At 43.0% G+C, this 17,877-nt stretch overlaps 1 protein-coding gene across 1 annotated transcript in view; it reads left to right on the top strand.

The window, feature by feature from the left end:
• The window catches only part of PCNX2 (pecanex 2), a 305,854-nt gene that overhangs the window by 222,830 nt on the left and 65,147 nt on the right, over positions 1-17,877 (top strand). Inside the window, exon 23 of the mRNA XM_035008472.1 lies at positions 1,088-1,217. Within this exon, the coding sequence (XP_034864363.1) occupies positions 1,088-1,217 (130 nt within the window). The remainder of the gene's footprint in view (positions 1-1,087; positions 1,218-17,877) is intronic.

The following is a 17,877-nucleotide window of genomic DNA, read 5'->3' as shown; positions in this document are numbered from 1 at the left end:
TTAAATTGTAGCACCATAGAGATCTTTTTGCTACCCAAACAATTCAACACCGGAATGGATTATTAATGGAGGATATGTCATTTCACTCCTGAAGTTGCTTGGAAGTAAATAGCAAGTTGAAAAGAATAAAATAAAATAAAGACACAGTTATTCCTGAAGCAAAACTCTGAGCTTAAGTCTGTGAAAATACCTGGGGATATGCCTATGACAGCACAAGGCTCTCCTTTTCTGGATTTACATGTAAACGGGCGGTGAGGTCCCCACAGCCACCCCTCCCCAGCACATGGCTGAGAGTATATAAAAGCATCTGGACGCCTGGGTCGCTTCTATGTCCTGATTGGCAATGACACATAGAGTCTTCCTGTCTGTGTCAGGCACCCTCTCAGATTTCTAGAGATCAATTCATTGGTTTTCATCCAAATATGGCAGCAGTACTAATTTTAATATTGGACAATTATGTTTCTGATCAACCAGGGTGTGTAAAAGTGAGTCCCACCAGTAAGTGAGAAACCCATACAGAGCGCAACATGCTGTGACTTCATGTGTCTACAGTTTTAGCTTATAAACCAGACATGACTTGAGCCGTTGGTGTTCAATATATCACAAAGAATATTTTTTTGAATAGTGAGGAAAGAGTCTTTGAGAAACAGAGATGCTACCTTCTCACACAATGCTATTCATTTCTTCTAAAAAGTGTAATTTAATTTTAATTATTTATAAAGCTACTTAATACTTTAGTAAATGTAGCACAGTGCGTTTTGTTCTGCTAATGATACCCTAGTAAAAAGAGGTTTTTTTCAAACCTGAAATATTAAATCTTTGCCATAAATCACCCTGAGACCGCTGGGATTTTTATGAGAAGCACTTGGTTTTCACGCTGGCGAAACAAGACCTAGCAGGATCCTACTGAAAGTTTTATATTCCTGACTCCATACACAGAGAGATCAAGTACATGCCCTCCTTTCTTTCCTTGGTGAGAAAACAGCTTTCATATAAACGAGTCAAAAGCTGAAATAGTATTTCGATATATAATAACAATAAAAAAAAATGGTTTGTGGGTTTTTTTGCCTTAACTCAAAATTCTCAGATTCCGCCATACTTTTCTTTCAGACGATTGTCACCTCCATCTTCTCTACTCCACTGAGCCCGTTCCTCGGGAGTGTCATTTTCATCACCTCCTATGTTAGACCAGTGAAATTCTGGGAGAAAAACTACAAGTAAGATCCCAAAGTTGATGCTAATGTTCTTTTGCTAAAATTCATGCTTCTGGATGCTCCTTGACCTTCCTCCATGTCAAGGTTCAGACTTTATGCCTCACTGGCTGGGCACTGAACGTATCCCCTGGGGGCTCCCTCCACTCACTGCTCAGCCCGGGGGGCTTCCGGGCTCCGGACCGAATGGGCCTGATCGCAGATTTGCAGTCGGGTACCAGTCCGGGTTTCACTGGTCATGAAGGAAAAATGAGTTGACACTGCTGAGTATTTGCAATTGCCCTCAGAAAGGGTTTTGAGGGAGCCCATGTCGCCCCTTTTGCTTGGCAGAGATTGCCCCTGGATGGCACGTGTCCTCTCTCCACAGTACCTTCTGTGAGTATCCTAAATATGCGTGTCGCGTGCAAGTGTGCACGCTTCACAACTCAACATAAGGGAGAACACCGGGTTTTCTAGAGTGCCATTAAACTTGTAGAAGATGATTTATGTATTTTCTTGACTGTGTGGACTGGCTGGTCATCAATTTCCTCCAGCAAACAGTGATGGAGTGGGGGCAGTTACTTCTTGAGGGAAGGTGTGAAGGTGGAGTCATCGTCCGCTAAGTAATTTTCCAGAACTCCTCTTCGAACAGGTGGTGGAAGGGAAGGCTGGTGAGCTGGCCCATCTGCAGCTGGGGCAGAGGAGGTGGACTTTTATTCCAGAACTCCTCCTGGTAACTTATAACCTTCCCTGCACTGAGCCCCATAAACCCCAATCCGCCCTCAGCAGTATGTCTGCATTTTGCACGACTCTGGCCCTTGACGATGTGCTCTTTATGTCTTATACAAGACACCATTAATGGAGGAGGGCTGTGGTTTCTGTTTCTCCCCTTCAACGTAAAATGCACACCCTTGTGGGACAGGCAGAAGGAGATGGTGATTAAAACTCAGCCTGGGGTGCCCACCTGCCTGGGCTCACATCTCACCTCTACCACTTAATGCTGGCGATCTCAGGCCTCTCTCTCCTCTTCTGTAAAATGGGGGCAAAATGAAGGGACCTACTTCACAGACTTGCTGTGAGGAGAAAATGGGTTAATATACATAGACCCCATGTGAGCCTGCGCCCCTGTGATTCTTCTCTGACTGCTCTGCATATAAGTCCCCGTTCCCCCTCGACCCACGCTGACAGGTGTTTACCATGACTACGTCCAGCGCATCCGGCAAGCTCACATTTAGGGGTGCCCTGGGGGAGAACTAATCGAACCTGAGTGCTCCCTGTGGGGCCAGTGCCGGGAGGCCGGGAAGCGGTGGGGAGACCATGTGGGTTCCTGGCAGGTTCCTCATATTCACGAGGGGTGGGATTTGGGCAGGACAACAAGGACCTGTGTGAAATTTTGCACAGAGGCGCGAGTCCTCTTCCGTGTTTGTTTAAAGAGATGCCGTGCATATTTACAGAGCCAGAGAGTAAAAGAAAATGACAGGCACTGACTTGGTACTTTAAGTTTCTTTAGGGGAAGACAATTTGGGGTATCTTTTTGGAGCTCTGAAAACCACGTTTACACTTGTAAATAAGAGGACTGGCAATGCCATTGCTCTTAACGATGCAGGAAAGTGCAAGATTGTTTCAACTGGTTCATTAGTTAAAAGATTCCTTTGTGTCTCCTAGTCTCAGTTAAGTTAGGGGCCAGTCTTTCTGGCCTGGAATCTGACCTAAGCAAGATGCATCCCCATTGAGCTGGAAAGGGTTTTAAGTGTCCCCGGCAGGAAGGGGGAATGGACGAGCTCTGTGGGGAGGTTTAAGTGCAGGGCGGCGTCCTAACACCCGTGCGGAGCAAGATGCTTCTGGTGTTCTGTGTTTGCTTACTTAGTTTCCTCACTTGCAGGATTCAGTATGGTACTTGAACTGTCAGCTTCTGTGGGTTACTTACGTGTATGGGCCTCTAGAGCAGGCTTCCCATTTCCTTACTCAGTGTCACAAATAATTGATTCTGTTGTGAGCCATTATGTCCCCAGTTCAGCACTGTTACGTGTGGGAGGGGTCTGCTTTCGCTGGGCCTGGCTGCGGGTGGGGAGGGGCATCAGGCTCTTCGGGCATGGATGAGGCTGTCCAGCCTCTACGAGGTCTCGCTGAAGGAGCCAAGTTGGAGAAAATGTTCAGTCCCGCTGGGGGAAAAAGTTCCTGATGCAAAACCCAGGCTGGTCACCTTGTGTTAATCATCAGAATACAGAGCCCGGTGCCTGGCTGCTTAAAAGATCAGTGATGGGATTCAGGACAGTAAGAGGTGGGTAGCAGGAAAGGAAATGGCAGGAAATCTCATCTGGATCCCGGCAAATGCTCTGGAAAGCTCATTGTAACTATCTTAAACTGTTGGCTTTTATTTCAAATGCTAATGACTGCTCACTTTCTTGCCTGAGAGCATCTCTCCCTGCTCCACTGCCCACAAAGGAGCACTGGATTACCGGGCCATTGATTCTGTGTGGTTGTTTACTAGTTGTCCCCTCACTTCCAAAGGCCAATCAAAGAAACTCTTCCTCTGGAGGTGCGGTGGGCATGTGCTGCCAGTGGGTACCCCGGCACGCCACCCCCGGCCTGGGCTGCGGCCAGTGCCCTCGGGGGCGGTCCCCTCTCCTGGGCCTCCTCTCCCTTGCCACCCCTCCTGCCTTGCTTGCCACCCGTCCCAGGCCTCCAGGCTTTCTGTCCAGGCTTCGAAAGCTGGCTTTGTTTCTGCAAGTCTCCAGTTAGCCCAGCACTGTAATGAAACCATTTTATATATATATATTTTAAAGTTTTTAAAGCTTTTATTTATTTATTTGAGAGAAAGTAAGAGAGAGACAGCACAAGCAGTGGGAGGGCAGAGGGAGAGGGAAAAGCAGACTCCCCACTGAGCAGGGAGCCTGATGCGGGACTTGATCCCAGGACCCTGAGATCCTGACCTGAGCTGAAGTCAGATGTTTCACCGACTGAGCCACCCAGGTGCCCCATGAAACCATTTTAATACCCGAAGAAACTGATAAGTAAATCACCAGCCACCTGGTAAGTATGACCGGTCTGTTTTCCCCCTCTGGGCTGTCTTGAAATCCACAGGCTTCCTATTCCCCAACACGTGTCCTCTGCCCTCCTGACTCCACCGCACTCTTGTCCGTTCTGCACATATAGCAACAGGTTCCATGCTGTCTCAAAGGCCTCTGGTGGCTCAAGCTGCCTGAGGAGAAGAAGAAATACTACATGGAGCAGCCCTATCCAGTAAGGAGCTCTGCATTGTTGGAGATGCTCTGCACCTGCACCATCCAATATGGCAGCTCTACTGGCCATGTGTGGCTGATGACCATTTGAAATGGGGCTACTGTGACTGAGGAACTGAATTTTTACTTTTTTTTTTTTTTTTTCCTTAGAGCAAGAGAACCAGGGAGGGGAGGAGCAGAGGGACAGGGAGAGACGGAATTTTAAGCAGGTTCCATGCCCCGCCAGGCACCCGTCGTGGGGCTCGATCTCATGAGATCGTGAGATCATGACCTGAACCGAAATCAAGAGTCAGACACATAATTGACTGAAGCACCCAGGCGCCCCCTGAATTTTTACTTCTTCTATTTAATTGTAATGAAATAAATTTCAATAGTCACATGTGTCTAGAGACTACCACACTGGACAGCACAGATACAGACCCTCCTCAGTCTTAATCTCAATTTCCAGCCTATTTCCCAAAACGTTCTGTCATACCTCACATATTGTGGATTTTTCATCCCAAGCCTTGCCTTGGGCTGTGTCCTTCACTAAACCGTCCTCCCCTTCCCCAACCCCATTTCCCATCCATCCACACCCACCCAGATTCCACCTCTTGATGTAGGAGTGGTAAGGCTCAGGAAGGCCTTTGGGATGAGAGGTATTATAGCAGCTGTCTTTGGAAGATAAATTTGCCTTGTGGCCATCAGCAAATTCTACCCAGGGTTGGCATAGACTATACTTGTCTCCAAGTTTGGACTTGTTTCTTTTTCATCTTGTGTCCCTAAGGGGCCACGCACATAGTAAGTGTTCTCTATTTCTTAAGTGGATTAAGTCCCACAATATTGTGTAAAAGGGAAAGGAAATCTAAGTTCACTGTTAAACTGATGTTCTCTTGATTAATAAGGGCTTTAAAATCTGTCTTAATGAGCTCTGCCTTGGGTCCCCACTTAAATTACAGGCAAGGACAACAAATGCACTATAATAATAGTGCCTTGTGTGTGTAAATCCCCTTATGTCAGAGTATTTTAAAAGCTTTAGAAACAAATTCTGATATTATGATATATCACCCTTCTCCTTATATATAAACAATCACTAAATAACCAAACTTTGTCATTAACGTGAAACAAATGTTTAGGCTATAAAGTATTGATTCGTATTTTTGGTTATCTCAGCAAATATCTTGGTCCTAAAGGAGTTGACTGTCTTCAGCCCTAATGAATGAAGGGTTCCATTAATAATGAGTTTGTTTGGATAGATCAGAAGTCTTGTATAAGATGTAAAATACCATCGCTATGAGGAGATGCATAGAACAGCTATCTGAAAGACAAGTATAGCTTTCATGGTGGTTACATTTCTATCAGATTCTCCAGATTGGTTTTAAAATGTTAAATCGGAGGCGCCTGGGTGGCTCAGGTCATGATCCTGGGGTCCTGGAATCGAGCCCCTCGACACGGGCTCCGCGCTCAGTAGGGAATCTGCTTGTCCCTCTCCTCCTCCAACCCCCCGCCCCCGCTAGTGCTGTCTCTGTCTCTCTCTCAAATAAATAAAATCTTTAAAAATAAAACAAAATGTTAAATCATTCTGGGCATTATCCTTCTCCACAAATGAGCATTAAGCATCTACGCGAGGGCACTGTGCTAGGCTTTAACCAGTAGGAGTCACTTTATGTGATTAGTCTGCAAAAACATCCAACTCTGTATTCCAGTGTCCGTGGTCCCACCCTAGTTAGCAAGAAGATAATCAGCATTACTTAATCCTCAGCTCTCCCTGAGGCAGTGGTAGGACGTCAGAAAGTGTGAGATTTATAGTCTGTCAGATCTCAATTAAAGTCCCAGCCCATATTCTTGGTTAGGTGTTTGGGAAATTATTCAGTCTGTGAGCCTCAGTTAACTCTTCTGTAAAATGGGTTGACTGGCTCTCTGTGCGTCCTTAATCCTGTCCGCATTTTGTTCTCCTTACCTATATTTCTATCTTCTCTCATTTGACTTTTAATTCAGTTATGTCTAGACATATTTTATATGTCCTTACAACCTATCTGAAATCCTTTCTGAAATGGCAGAGCACAATCATACCAACCGGTGAAAGGACACAAGTACAGAGCATGTAACATCAAATCCACAGACAGCGCGCTGTCACGCACCCCTTAAATATCAGTCTTCACCTTTAAGCGCTGTGTTTATTTTGATGCCTTACCCCGTCACAGAGCCTGGTCCTGTTCTTTGAGCAACACAGCAGCCTGAGTTGAAAAACATCTCTAAAGCGTCACAATTTTGTGGTTTATCAAACGACAGACTATATGATCCAAATATTTCAACTAGTCTCCATGGGCTCCCGTGAATCTTACTGTGTTATTTCCCAGTGCCTTCATGGGTTTGGAATACAGAAGCGGACCCTTGGAATTATAGACTCCCCCTGTGCTGTTCATGGAAGGGAGTTCTCCAGCCTCTTCGACTCTGGGTGGAGCGGCCCTGTGCCTTCTTAGGCAGCCCTGGGTGAGCTTTGTCTGCCACAGCTGTGGGCTCTTCACTGTGCTGGATCTGTTCCTTGTGTTCTCACCTGGATGCCACAATTCCCTGGATACATGTGCTACTGCCCGAGCAACCGGCATCCTCGTGCCTCCTATGTATCTCTCCCTTCACGGCCCTCTTTCAGGCTAAACAGCACTAACTATGTTTTGAAATGGTCCAGACGTCAGGCATTACCCGCAGCCCTCATCCAGATGTTTACTGGGCTGTCTCTAACCCTCCCCTCTAGCCTGTTCCAGATGTCATCTACTCAGCTCGCAGTAGATGTGACTTCCTGTGAGCCAGATGTTCTGCTCTCATTCATGCCTTCTAAAATCTGAAACCTCTCAATTATTTTACTAAAGTGTTGCCAAGCCAGGCCTTCATCATCCCAATCTTATGTGTGTGTGGTTAAATGAAAATCAGAAATTTACATTTCCGGGGCATCTGGGTGGCTCATTCGGTTAAGTGTCTGCCTTCGGCTTGGGTTATGATTCCGGGGTCCTTGGATCGAGCCCCTCATTGGGCTTCCTGCTCAGTGGTGAGTCTGTTTCTCCCTCTTCCTCTGCCCCTCTGCCTGCTTGTGCTTGCTTGCTCTCTTTCAAATAAATAAATGAAATCTTCAAAAGAAAAGAAAAGAATTTACATTTCCTTTACCAACTCTTGACCCATCGGCTTTAATATTCCAGTCCATAGAGGTCCATTTCAATGATGCTGTTCATCATCTCTCCAGCCCCTCACTTTCACTCTCTACAGACCCGCCACCATCTCTGTCTTCACGCATGGTTTGTTAATGAGGATGTACTAGGACAAGTCCATGGGTGCCTGACTTGGGCAAGGCCATCAAAGAGAGAAGTTCTCAACGTCACATTTTATTTTTTACCTTTTCACAATGGGGAAGATTTTTCTGGATGTTCTCTACCCACTGAGCTATTTTAAGCATGGTTTATAAGATCTTTGTGCAAAGCATGGAGTTTCTCAAAAGGCATTTTTTTTTTCTCAAATGCAAAGCAGCAAGCTTATTTGGCTTATGGGTTGATAGTAAAATGGAGCACTATATGGGCACCTGGGTGGCTCAGTCAGTTAAGCGACTGCCTTTGGCTCAGGTCATGATCCCAGAGTGCCAAGATCGAGTCCCGCATCGGGCTCCCTGCTCGGCAGGGAGTCTGCTTCTCCCTCTGACCCTCCCTCCCTCTCATGTTCTCTGTCTCTCATTCTCTCTCTCGCAAATAAATAAAATCTTAAAAAAAAAAAAAATGGAGCACTATAATTAAAATTTGCAATTAGTAATAGTAGTACAATAGGGCAGTACTGGTTCTCGTTTTTGTATTTACTGAACACCTGCTCACCTTCCCAAATATATTCATTCTCGCCTGTATAACTAGTCTGGAAGTAGAATTTCATTTTCCTCATTTCACAGATCAGAAAAGGGAAACCCAGGAAGTTAAATAACTTGCCCAAGGTCACAGAACAAGTCAGTGGCCAAGCCAAGACTTTAAACCAGGTCTGGTCTTATTCCAAGCCTTGAGCACTTTCTGTTATGTCCCGAGCCCTCTCAAATGCCTCCCACACTATAGACGGTTCAGTGAATGCCAGTTAAAGGGCTCGCTTGGGACAGGAAAGAGGTGCCCTCCCAAGAGCCCCGTTCAGAGGAGGAGCCAGGCTGGAAGGACAGGCAGGGCAGCCCAGGCCCCGAGGCCCCTTCCCTGAGTGTGCCTGACTGCAGAAGTGGCTTCTTTTAGTCCGGGGGCCACGGTGCGGCCATTCTCAGCAGGGCTGCCTCCTTCACGGGTCCTGGTCGTGTATGGTTACCCGGCCGGCTCTCAGCAGCTCCAGAGCCCAAGCCGGGAGGCGTGTGGGGTACCCCTCCGGTGTGGCCTGCTGCCTCCAGCCCTGCTAGAGCTGTGAGCATGGGACCTCTCACACTGGGAAATCTGTGATCACCGACAATGTGAGCCTCCTTTCCAGGTCTGGAGCCATGAGATAAGAGCAGAAATGCGGCTTCATGGGCACTCAGGAACCACCTGCTGTCCTGAATAAAATCTCAGGCCCAGAAAGGTGGTCAAACTAATTAAAGATGCAATTTTCTTTTTAAATGGCTGATCCAGAAAATTCCTCTTGGAAGCCATCACTTGCTCTTAATTTTCCAGGGTGTTCAGTAACTCCAAACATCTGTGAAAGGAATGAAAAAAAGCCCCTCACTTTTCCTAGGAGCTAATGGTAGGTCTTTGGGAATCTCCCTCCACAGAAGAGACAATGCAGGGTTGTCTGGGAGCACATATAAGTTCGAGAATTTTAAAGTAATTTAAAAATGCTTAAGAATCACTGATAAAAGAGACGTGTTTTGGGGTTAACATAGCTCAGCCACTGCAGGGCCACGTCTGGGAAAACAGTGGGTGCTGGGACTCATGGGTGCAGCCAGGGTAGGAATATGGACCAAGTCCCAAACTTTCCAAAAGGAACAGAAGTAAGGAGATACCAGCAAGGAACACTCTTGTTCCTTGATGATAAAAGGAAGGTGTCAAGGCAGACTGAGAAGCCAAAAGGAGCTCAAGAGTTCAGTGTCCGTGAAGCTCAGCCAAAGGGCTAGGACTTGGGGCTGACTGAGAACCTACAGCCCGCGCAGGACCTGCCTGGGATTTTACCTCCCTCTGCTGAAACTTAGCTCTGTGTACAATGTTTCTCTGGACTTTAGGCCTCAGGTAAGAAACAGACAAGCAAGTGACACTATGGCCAAAGGGCCAAGGCAATAGAAGACAGAATTCACACCAGAGTCCCAGAGATCTGTTGATTCTGCCTGGCCCAAGTGAGTTCTGGGGCCTCGGGGCAGGGAGTCAAGCAGGGAAGGCTGATCCTCTCTTTCCCCCTAGCCTCCATGGTGGTGTGGGACGCAGGCCAAATGCTGCTCGCAGCCTTCTCATCCCCACAAAGCGAGACCGGTCTGAGGATTCAGCAAACACCGAGGAATGCAGGGCCACGGTACACGGAGAGTGATTCCTGATGACACACCCTCGCCCCTGGGTCCCGCTAGGCCTGATGGAGCTTCGGGCTGTGTGAGCCAGCGAGTTCCTTATTTTGCTTAAGTCATTTCCAGTTGGGTTTTCCATCACTTGAAATCCAAAGGTTCCTAATAAAAGCAAATGATGGCTTGCTCGTCCTCTCTACCTTTTATTTTGGGGGAGTGACAGCATGAAGGTCCGACCTTTATTCCCATAATGCTGTGGTCCTAACTAGGCTCGAAGCCAGAGGTGCCCTGCGTCCCCTGTGGTACCTCCAGGACAGAGTGGCAGATCGGGAGTTTGAGCCTTCTCTGATTCCATGGCCGACATGCCCCGTGTCTGAGGCCAGTTCTTCCATGTACCTTCTCTGCCTCAGATTTTTCTCAACTGGAATCTCTGGTCTGTGTCTGAATGCTGTTATGTCTGAGAAATTTAATGATGAACTTGGCCCCATCCTGCTGCTTTGCTGACGGTTGAGAAAGCTCTCACACACATACCCAGGGGTAAGGTTTGACACTTCAGGTGTGGCGATGAGCTATTATGCAAATATATTCCAGAAGGATGACGCTTTTGAGGAACTCCAGTGCGGCGAATTTCTCAAATAGCACTAGTTTGAGCTTATTATTCATTATGCTGTGGTGCATAATTTTACTCAGGGTCCTGTTACATTTTGCTGAGCAGTTAAAGAATTTGAAAAGTGCAGAGTAGTGAAGTTGACCATGTGCCTGCCGGAAGGAGCCCAACATGCCCACCTGCTTCCCGGCTGTCTGGGGCTGCTGACTCTACACTTCAAGGTCACGCAAGAGCGAGGCTTTGTGACTGAGTCAGGTTGATGGACGGTTTCAGGGGGTGTAAGTCAATAACAGCAGGAGGGCAGAACCCTTTTCACTGTAGCAAGTGAGGGTGGGGGAGTGTGTGTCCTTCCCCAGCTTTTAGGGAAGTGTTGGAGATCAGGCTGATTTCTTCCAAACAAAGGAAGGCAGGAAATAGCTCTTAAATCCACATTAAATCTGCAAACTCTTTTATTGCATTGGATCACATATACAATAGTGCAGGAGATTTATTGTGTAGATCCAAGGCCTCTGTATAATGCAGGTTCACTCCCCAAGAACCCAAGAACCCTGAGCACTTTAGGTCTTTCCTGTGATCGGCCAATGCTCAGAATGGATATTGTTGGTGGTGGTCAGTGTGTTCTCATTCTCCCCGTGACTGATGGAGTCGGCTGTGGGCCTGCCACTTTGGGTCCTGGGGAATGTGTGCATTTGAGGCTCTAGGTGAAAACTCATTGCTTAGCATTCCAGTGGTCAGGTGGGGCATATTTCCATGACTGACTTTAATCCTACTTTACTGAGAGCCAAGAGACCTGGACCAGGCTTCACATATGGTTGCTGCTTCTTGGTACACAGTGGTACCAATTGATTAATGAAATTAGTACATAATGTGGACATGGAAGCCATACTCTTTTTTTTTCTTATCCCTTTGGGAACAGGCTGCCATAATCACCACTCACACATAGGGTTTATAATACTTCTCGTGTCTGGATTGCTGTGTTTGCTTCTCTCTGTAAACAGTTAAGTAGATTGATTCTCCCCTTCAAGATTTTTTAGATGAAAAATGACCAGTGATGGAAAAATAATTACATACATGAGAATTAGAAAAAATTCTATTATCTGATAAAAAGGGTAATTTAATGTATTATATTCCTTTTCCATTTGTGATGCCTTCCTATGTTACATTAAAGAGAGGATTTGTTTTTGAGGTTATAGAGTTGGAGCTTATTTTCCTAGTGTCAGTGAAGGCTTTGGAGAGAGGTATACTTTGAAGTGTGGGGAAGAAGAAGAAGAGGAAGTTCTTAGTCGGTTTTAAAGTAAATGGGTAGGAAATGAAGTTTTTAAAAAGCAGTTTTTAAGAGCAGTCCAGAATGATAGAACACTAGCTTTCTATGTAAAGTTATCATGGATAAAGAACAGTCATCAGGGAGGAGGTTTTCTTAGCATTGTCAAAGAAGGTGTTTTTGGCACTATTTTGAAAAGATTTGTGCACCCTTATGTTTACGGTGTTATTTACAATAGCCAAGATATGGAAGCAACCCAAGTGTCCTTTGATAGATGAATGGATAAAGAAAATATATATAGATAGGTAGATAGATAGATAGATAGATAGATAGATAGATATAAATATAGGTATGTATTTATATATTCTATTTATATATATTTAGATATATATATAAATGGGATATTACTCGGCCATAAAAGAGAATGAGCTCTTGCCACTTGCAACAACATGGATGGACCTTGAGGGTATTATGCTCAGGGAAATAAGTCAGACAGAAAAAGAGAAATATCATACGATTTCACTTACATGTGGACTCTAAACAACAAAACAAATGAGCAAATAAGAAAACAAATAGTCTCATAAATACAGAAAACAAACTGGTGGTTTCCAAGGAAGAGGTGGAGGAATGGGTGGAATAGGTGAAGGGGATTGAGAGGTATGAACTTTAAGTGATAAAATAAATAAGTTGCAGGGATGTAAAGTACAGCATAGGGAATATAGTCAATAAGTCAATAATATTGTAATAATGCTATATAGTGACTACACTTAATCGTGGTGAGCATTATGTAATGTATAGCATTGTCGAATCACTGTGTCGTCCACCTGAAACCAATATAATATTGTATGTCAACTATACTTCAGTAATAAATTTAAAAAAATAATTTGTTTAGGGAAAGGCTGGGGCGAATGCAGGACAACTGGGAGCGATGAATGAACTGGTTATCTGTTGCTTATTGTCCTTGAGCTCCTGGAGCCAGGATTTGACACGAACTATTTTGGTATTTGAAAAATCAATTTGAAAAACATTTTCAGGATAAGCTTTACTATTCTTTTTTCCCCATTACAGAAAAATCTATACCCAAATGTACTGATGCAGGGATATCAAAAGCATTTTCTATTTACTCATTGTCTCTCATTGTTCGCTGGGGTGACTGGCCCGTTACAAGGTTAAAGGGAGTCTTTGTTTAGTTTTGCGTAAGTTGGCGGTCATCAACGCAGCTCTGTATTTTAATTTCCTACCCAAAGTCCAGCACGATGTTTAGTTGCCATCTTATGCACCGAGAAAACTGGGGATCAGAAGAATTAAGCTATTCTCTCCTTTACACCCCTCACACAGTTTAATAAGTCATTAACCAAGTTAGAAACAGAACTCAGGTTTTATGGACTTAAACTTGCAGTTTTAGTGGTGGGGTTTTAAGATGGAATGTGAGGAGACTACAGTGTCATGTTCTGGAAGCAAAGAAAACGGCAAAGGAAAAGCAAAGTCCATGACAGCAGGAAACGCGCTGGTGGCCTTTTATTAAGTGCCACATCCTTTGGTGACAAAACAGCACTGTGTGTTAATGGCTTCATGTTCAGAGAGTGTGTCTTCTCAAGTTGCTACCTCTCCTGAGACAAGCAGCCATGCAAATGCGAGGACCTGAGTTAAATCACCAGTATACAAATGGGATTCGCTTGTTGCCAAGGATGACCGTGTCTTTTTTGCTGGGTTGGGGGCTCATCTTAATCCATTCTGTGGAATTCTGTGCATTCCACTGGTCACTAATGAATAAAAAAACAGAACAAACAAAACTACATGAGTCTTCATTCCCAGGAGAAATTTCACCCACAACTCTAACTGACATTAGGCCTTTTGGAAGGATATAGCACCCGGAAGTCAAAACCTTAAATCAAGCATGTCAAACGTGGGGAAAAACCAACACCTTTTTGATAATTTAATCTTTATGAATCTGTTATAATCCTCTGCATCTCTATTTATTCAAGTCTCCCTTTGGCTGACTCTTTGCCCAACCGCATGCAACGTGCATGTTTTTATTACTATTTTTATTAGTTGCATTTGCAGAAAGAGAAGAAACACTTTTCACCCCCTAAATATTTACAACCTTCCAGTGAATGAGTAGTTGGACTTCATATCCTGTATTTGAAATGCTGGATAATCTTGGATTCTTCTGGCTGAAATGGGAGAAGCAATCTTAATTGGAAATGTAAGTGAGTTTGGATCAGAAATGAAAATTGCACATGAATGCATTATTATTTTTGTAACTAAATTCAGACCTGCTGTTAGCTATAGAGATTTTTTTATTTAAACTTTTTTTTAGCTCTTTATAGATTCATGTACAGTTGAGAGAAATAATACAGAGGAATCCCCCATATATCCTTTAGCCAGTTTACAGATGCTAACAGCTTGCAAAACTATCACAATCAGGATATTGATGTCGATACAGTCAAGATACAGAGCTTTTCTACCGCCACAAAGATCTCTCCTGTTGTCCCTCCCATAAGCTCACACTTGTCCTTCTTGCTACTACCCCCTTCTTAATTCCTGTCAACTACTAATCCATTCTCCAACTCTGTAATTTTGTTATTTCAAGAATGTTATATGACTGGAATCATACGGTATTTAACCTTGTGGGATTAGCTGTTTTCTTTTTTTAAAAAATTAATTTATTTGAGAGAGAAGTATGAGAGAAAGAGAGGGAGAGATAGAAAGAGAGAGAGAGTGGGGAGGGGCAGAGGGAGAGAAAGAAAGAATCTCAAGCAGACTCCCCTCTGAGCTTGGAGCCTGACGTGGGGCTTGATCTCAAGACCCTGAGATCCTGACCTGAGCCTAAATCAAGAGCCAGCTGCTTAACTGACTGAGCCACCCAGGTGCCCCGGATTAACTGTTTCACTCACCATAATTCAGTGGACATTCATTCAGGTCATTGTATGTGTCAATAGTTTGCCCCTTTCTAAAGCTGAGTGTATGGATATACCACAGTGTCTTTAACAACTCACCCATTGAAGGACATCTGTGGTATTTTCAGTTTGGGGCTATTATGAATATAGCTTCTATGGACATTTCGAGTGAACATAAGTCTTCACTTCTCTGGGATAATTGCCTAGGAATGCAATTGTCAGATGGTAGTGTTTTAAGAAACTGCCAAGTTTTTTTCAGAGGAGCTGTATACCATTTTACATTCCCCACCCCTGCCCTCAGCAATGTATGAGAGATCCAGTTTCTCCAGATCTTTGGCAGATGTTTTTACTATTGTTTCTTTTAGCCATTCTGATAGGTGTATAGTAATCTCTCATAGTGGTTTTAATGTACATTTCCTTAATGACTTATGGTGTTGAACATCTTCTACTGAGCTTATTTACCATTGGTATAATCTCTTCAAGGAACTGTTTGTTCAAGTCTTATGCTTGTTTTCTAATTGGATTTTTTTTTTTTTTTACTGTTGAGTTTTGAGAGTTTTTATGTATTCTAGATACTACTACTTTGTGGGATATGTGGCTTGAAAATATTTTCTCCCTGTACCATGGCTTTTTATCCTCTTAATAGAGTATTTTGCAGGGGAAAGTTTTTAAAAAGATGTTCTTGTCTACTGCACATGGACCCTTCTCCAGGATAGACCATATGCTAGACCATAAAACAAACCTCAGTAAATGTAAAAGGACTGAAATTGTACAACATATGTTCTCCAACCACAATGGAATGAAATTATAAATCAACAGCAGGAGGAAACCTGGAAAATCCCCAAATATGTGTCAAAGGAAACAGTCTCAAACAACCAATGGGTCAAAGAGGAAGTGACAAGAGAAAATAAAATATTTTGTGATGGAGGAAAATGGAAACATAATATCAAAATTTATGGAATGTAGCAAAAGCAGAATTCAGAGGGAAATTCATACCTGTCAATACTTACATTAAAAAATAAGAAAAATCTCAAATCAATCACTGAATCTTCCTTTTTTTTTTTTTTTTAAAGATTTTATTTATTTATTTGAGAGAGAGAGAGCGAGCATGAGGGGGAGAGGGTCAGAGGGAGAAGCAGACTCCTCACTGAGCAAGGAGCCCGATGTGGGACTCGATCCTGGGACTCCAGGATCATGACCTGAGCCGAAGGCAGTCGCTTAACCAACTGAGCCACCCAGGCGCCCAATCACTGAATCTTCCACCTTAAGTGACTAGAAAAAGAAAAGCAAAGTAAATCCAAAGCAAGCAGACGGCAGGAAATGATAAAAATCAGAGTGGGAACAAATGAAATAGAGAATAGATAAACAATAGGGAGAATAGATGACATAAAAAAATGGTTCTTTGAAAATATCAACAAAATTGACAAATCTTTACCTAGAATGACCAAGAAAAAATGAGAGAAGACAAATTACTATAATCACAAATAAAAGTGAGGACATTACTACCAATCTTACATAAATAAAAGGATTATAAGAACATTCTATAAATTACTGTATATGAACAGATTAGCCTAGATGAGCTGGAAGTGGAAAACGTGAGCACCAAAAACTAGAAACATCGTTGAAAGAAATTAAAGAAGACAAATAAATCGAAAGACATCTCATGTTCATCAGTTTAAAGACTTAAGAAAGTGGTATTCCTCAGATTGGTCTACAGATTCAATTAATTCCTATCAAAATTACAACTGCCTTTTTTGTTTAAAAAGACAAGTGATCCTCAAATTCCTATGAAATTTCAAGGGACCCTGAATAGCCAGAACAATTTTTAGAAACAAAAGTTGGAGGACTCACACTTCCCAATTTCAAAACTTACTGTAAATTTACAGTGTTACTAACAAAACAATGTGTCACAGGTACAAGGGTGGACATATAGATTAATAGAGTAGAATCGAGAGTCCAGGAATAAGTTTATACATCTGTGGTCAATTGACTTTCCGCAAGAGTGCCAAGACCATTCAGTGGGGGAAAGGACAGTCTTTTCAACAAATGATGCTGGAACAACTGGATATCCACTTGCAAAAGAATGCAGTTGAACCCCTACATCACACCATATACAAAAATTAAATCAAAATGACTCAGACTTGAGTGTAAAAAGCTAAAACTGTAAAACTCTTGGATTTGCAATAAATTCTTAAACACCAAACTCACAAACAATGAAAGAAAAATTAGACCATTGAAATTAAAAGCTTTTTACATTGAAGAACACTATCAAGCAAAGACAATTCCACTCTGAGGTATATGCCCAAGAAAATTTCAAAGAAGGTTTTCAAACAAAAACTTGTGCATGGAGTTCATGTTCCTAGAATCATTGTTCAAACTAGCCAAAAATTGAAAACACCAAAATGTCATTATCTAATGAATTGACAAAATGTCATATGTCATACAGTGGAATATAATTTAGCCATAAAAAGAATGGAATACTGATATATGCTACAACATAGATGAACTTTGAAAACATTATATAAAACTAAAGAAACCAGACAAAATGTTGCATATATGAAATGTTTGGAATAGGCAAATCCATAGAAACAAAAAACAGATTGGTGGTTGTCAAGGGCTGGGGAAAGGGATGAACAGCGAGTGACTGCTTAATGGGTATAAGGTTTTTTGGGTGGGTGATAAAAATATTACAGAATTAGATAGTGGTGACAGTCACACAACTTCATGAATGTATTAAAAGTGAATACATTGTTGCTTTGAAATGTCCAAGTATGAATTTTATGTTAAGCAAATTTTACCTCAATATTTTTTTAAAAAATAAGTAGGGCATATTTGTGTGGGTCTCTTTCTGGGTTTTCTGTTCTGTTTCATTGATCTATGTGTAATTCCCTCCCACCAATCCTATACAGTCTTCATCACTGAAGTTACATAATAAGCCTTGAAATTGAGTGAACTCACACTTTCTTTTTTTTTTTTCAAAATTGTTTTAGCTTATATTTTTCTGCTCTTCCATATAAATTTTAGAATAATTTCTATTTATAAATGTATATCTTTGCATCTAAATTCTTGGAGAATTTTCTGTAGTTTTCCCCTCCCTGCCTCGCTTTTTTTCCTTCCTTCCTTCCTTCCTTCATCCCTCCCTTCCTCCCTCCCTACCTCCCTATATTTCTCCCTTCCTCCCTTCCTTCCTTCCTTCCTTCCTTCCTTCCTTCCTTCCTTCCTTCCTTC

Source organism: Mirounga leonina, unplaced genomic scaffold (genome assembly GCF_011800145.1).
Source record: "Mirounga leonina isolate KUSES-001 unplaced genomic scaffold, KU_Mleo_1.0 Mir_152, whole genome shotgun sequence".
Taxonomy (NCBI): Eukaryota; Metazoa; Chordata; class Mammalia; order Carnivora; family Phocidae; genus Mirounga; species Mirounga leonina.
The sequence above is the reverse complement of the archived record's forward strand: the minus strand, read 5'-3'. Positions and strand labels throughout refer to the sequence as shown.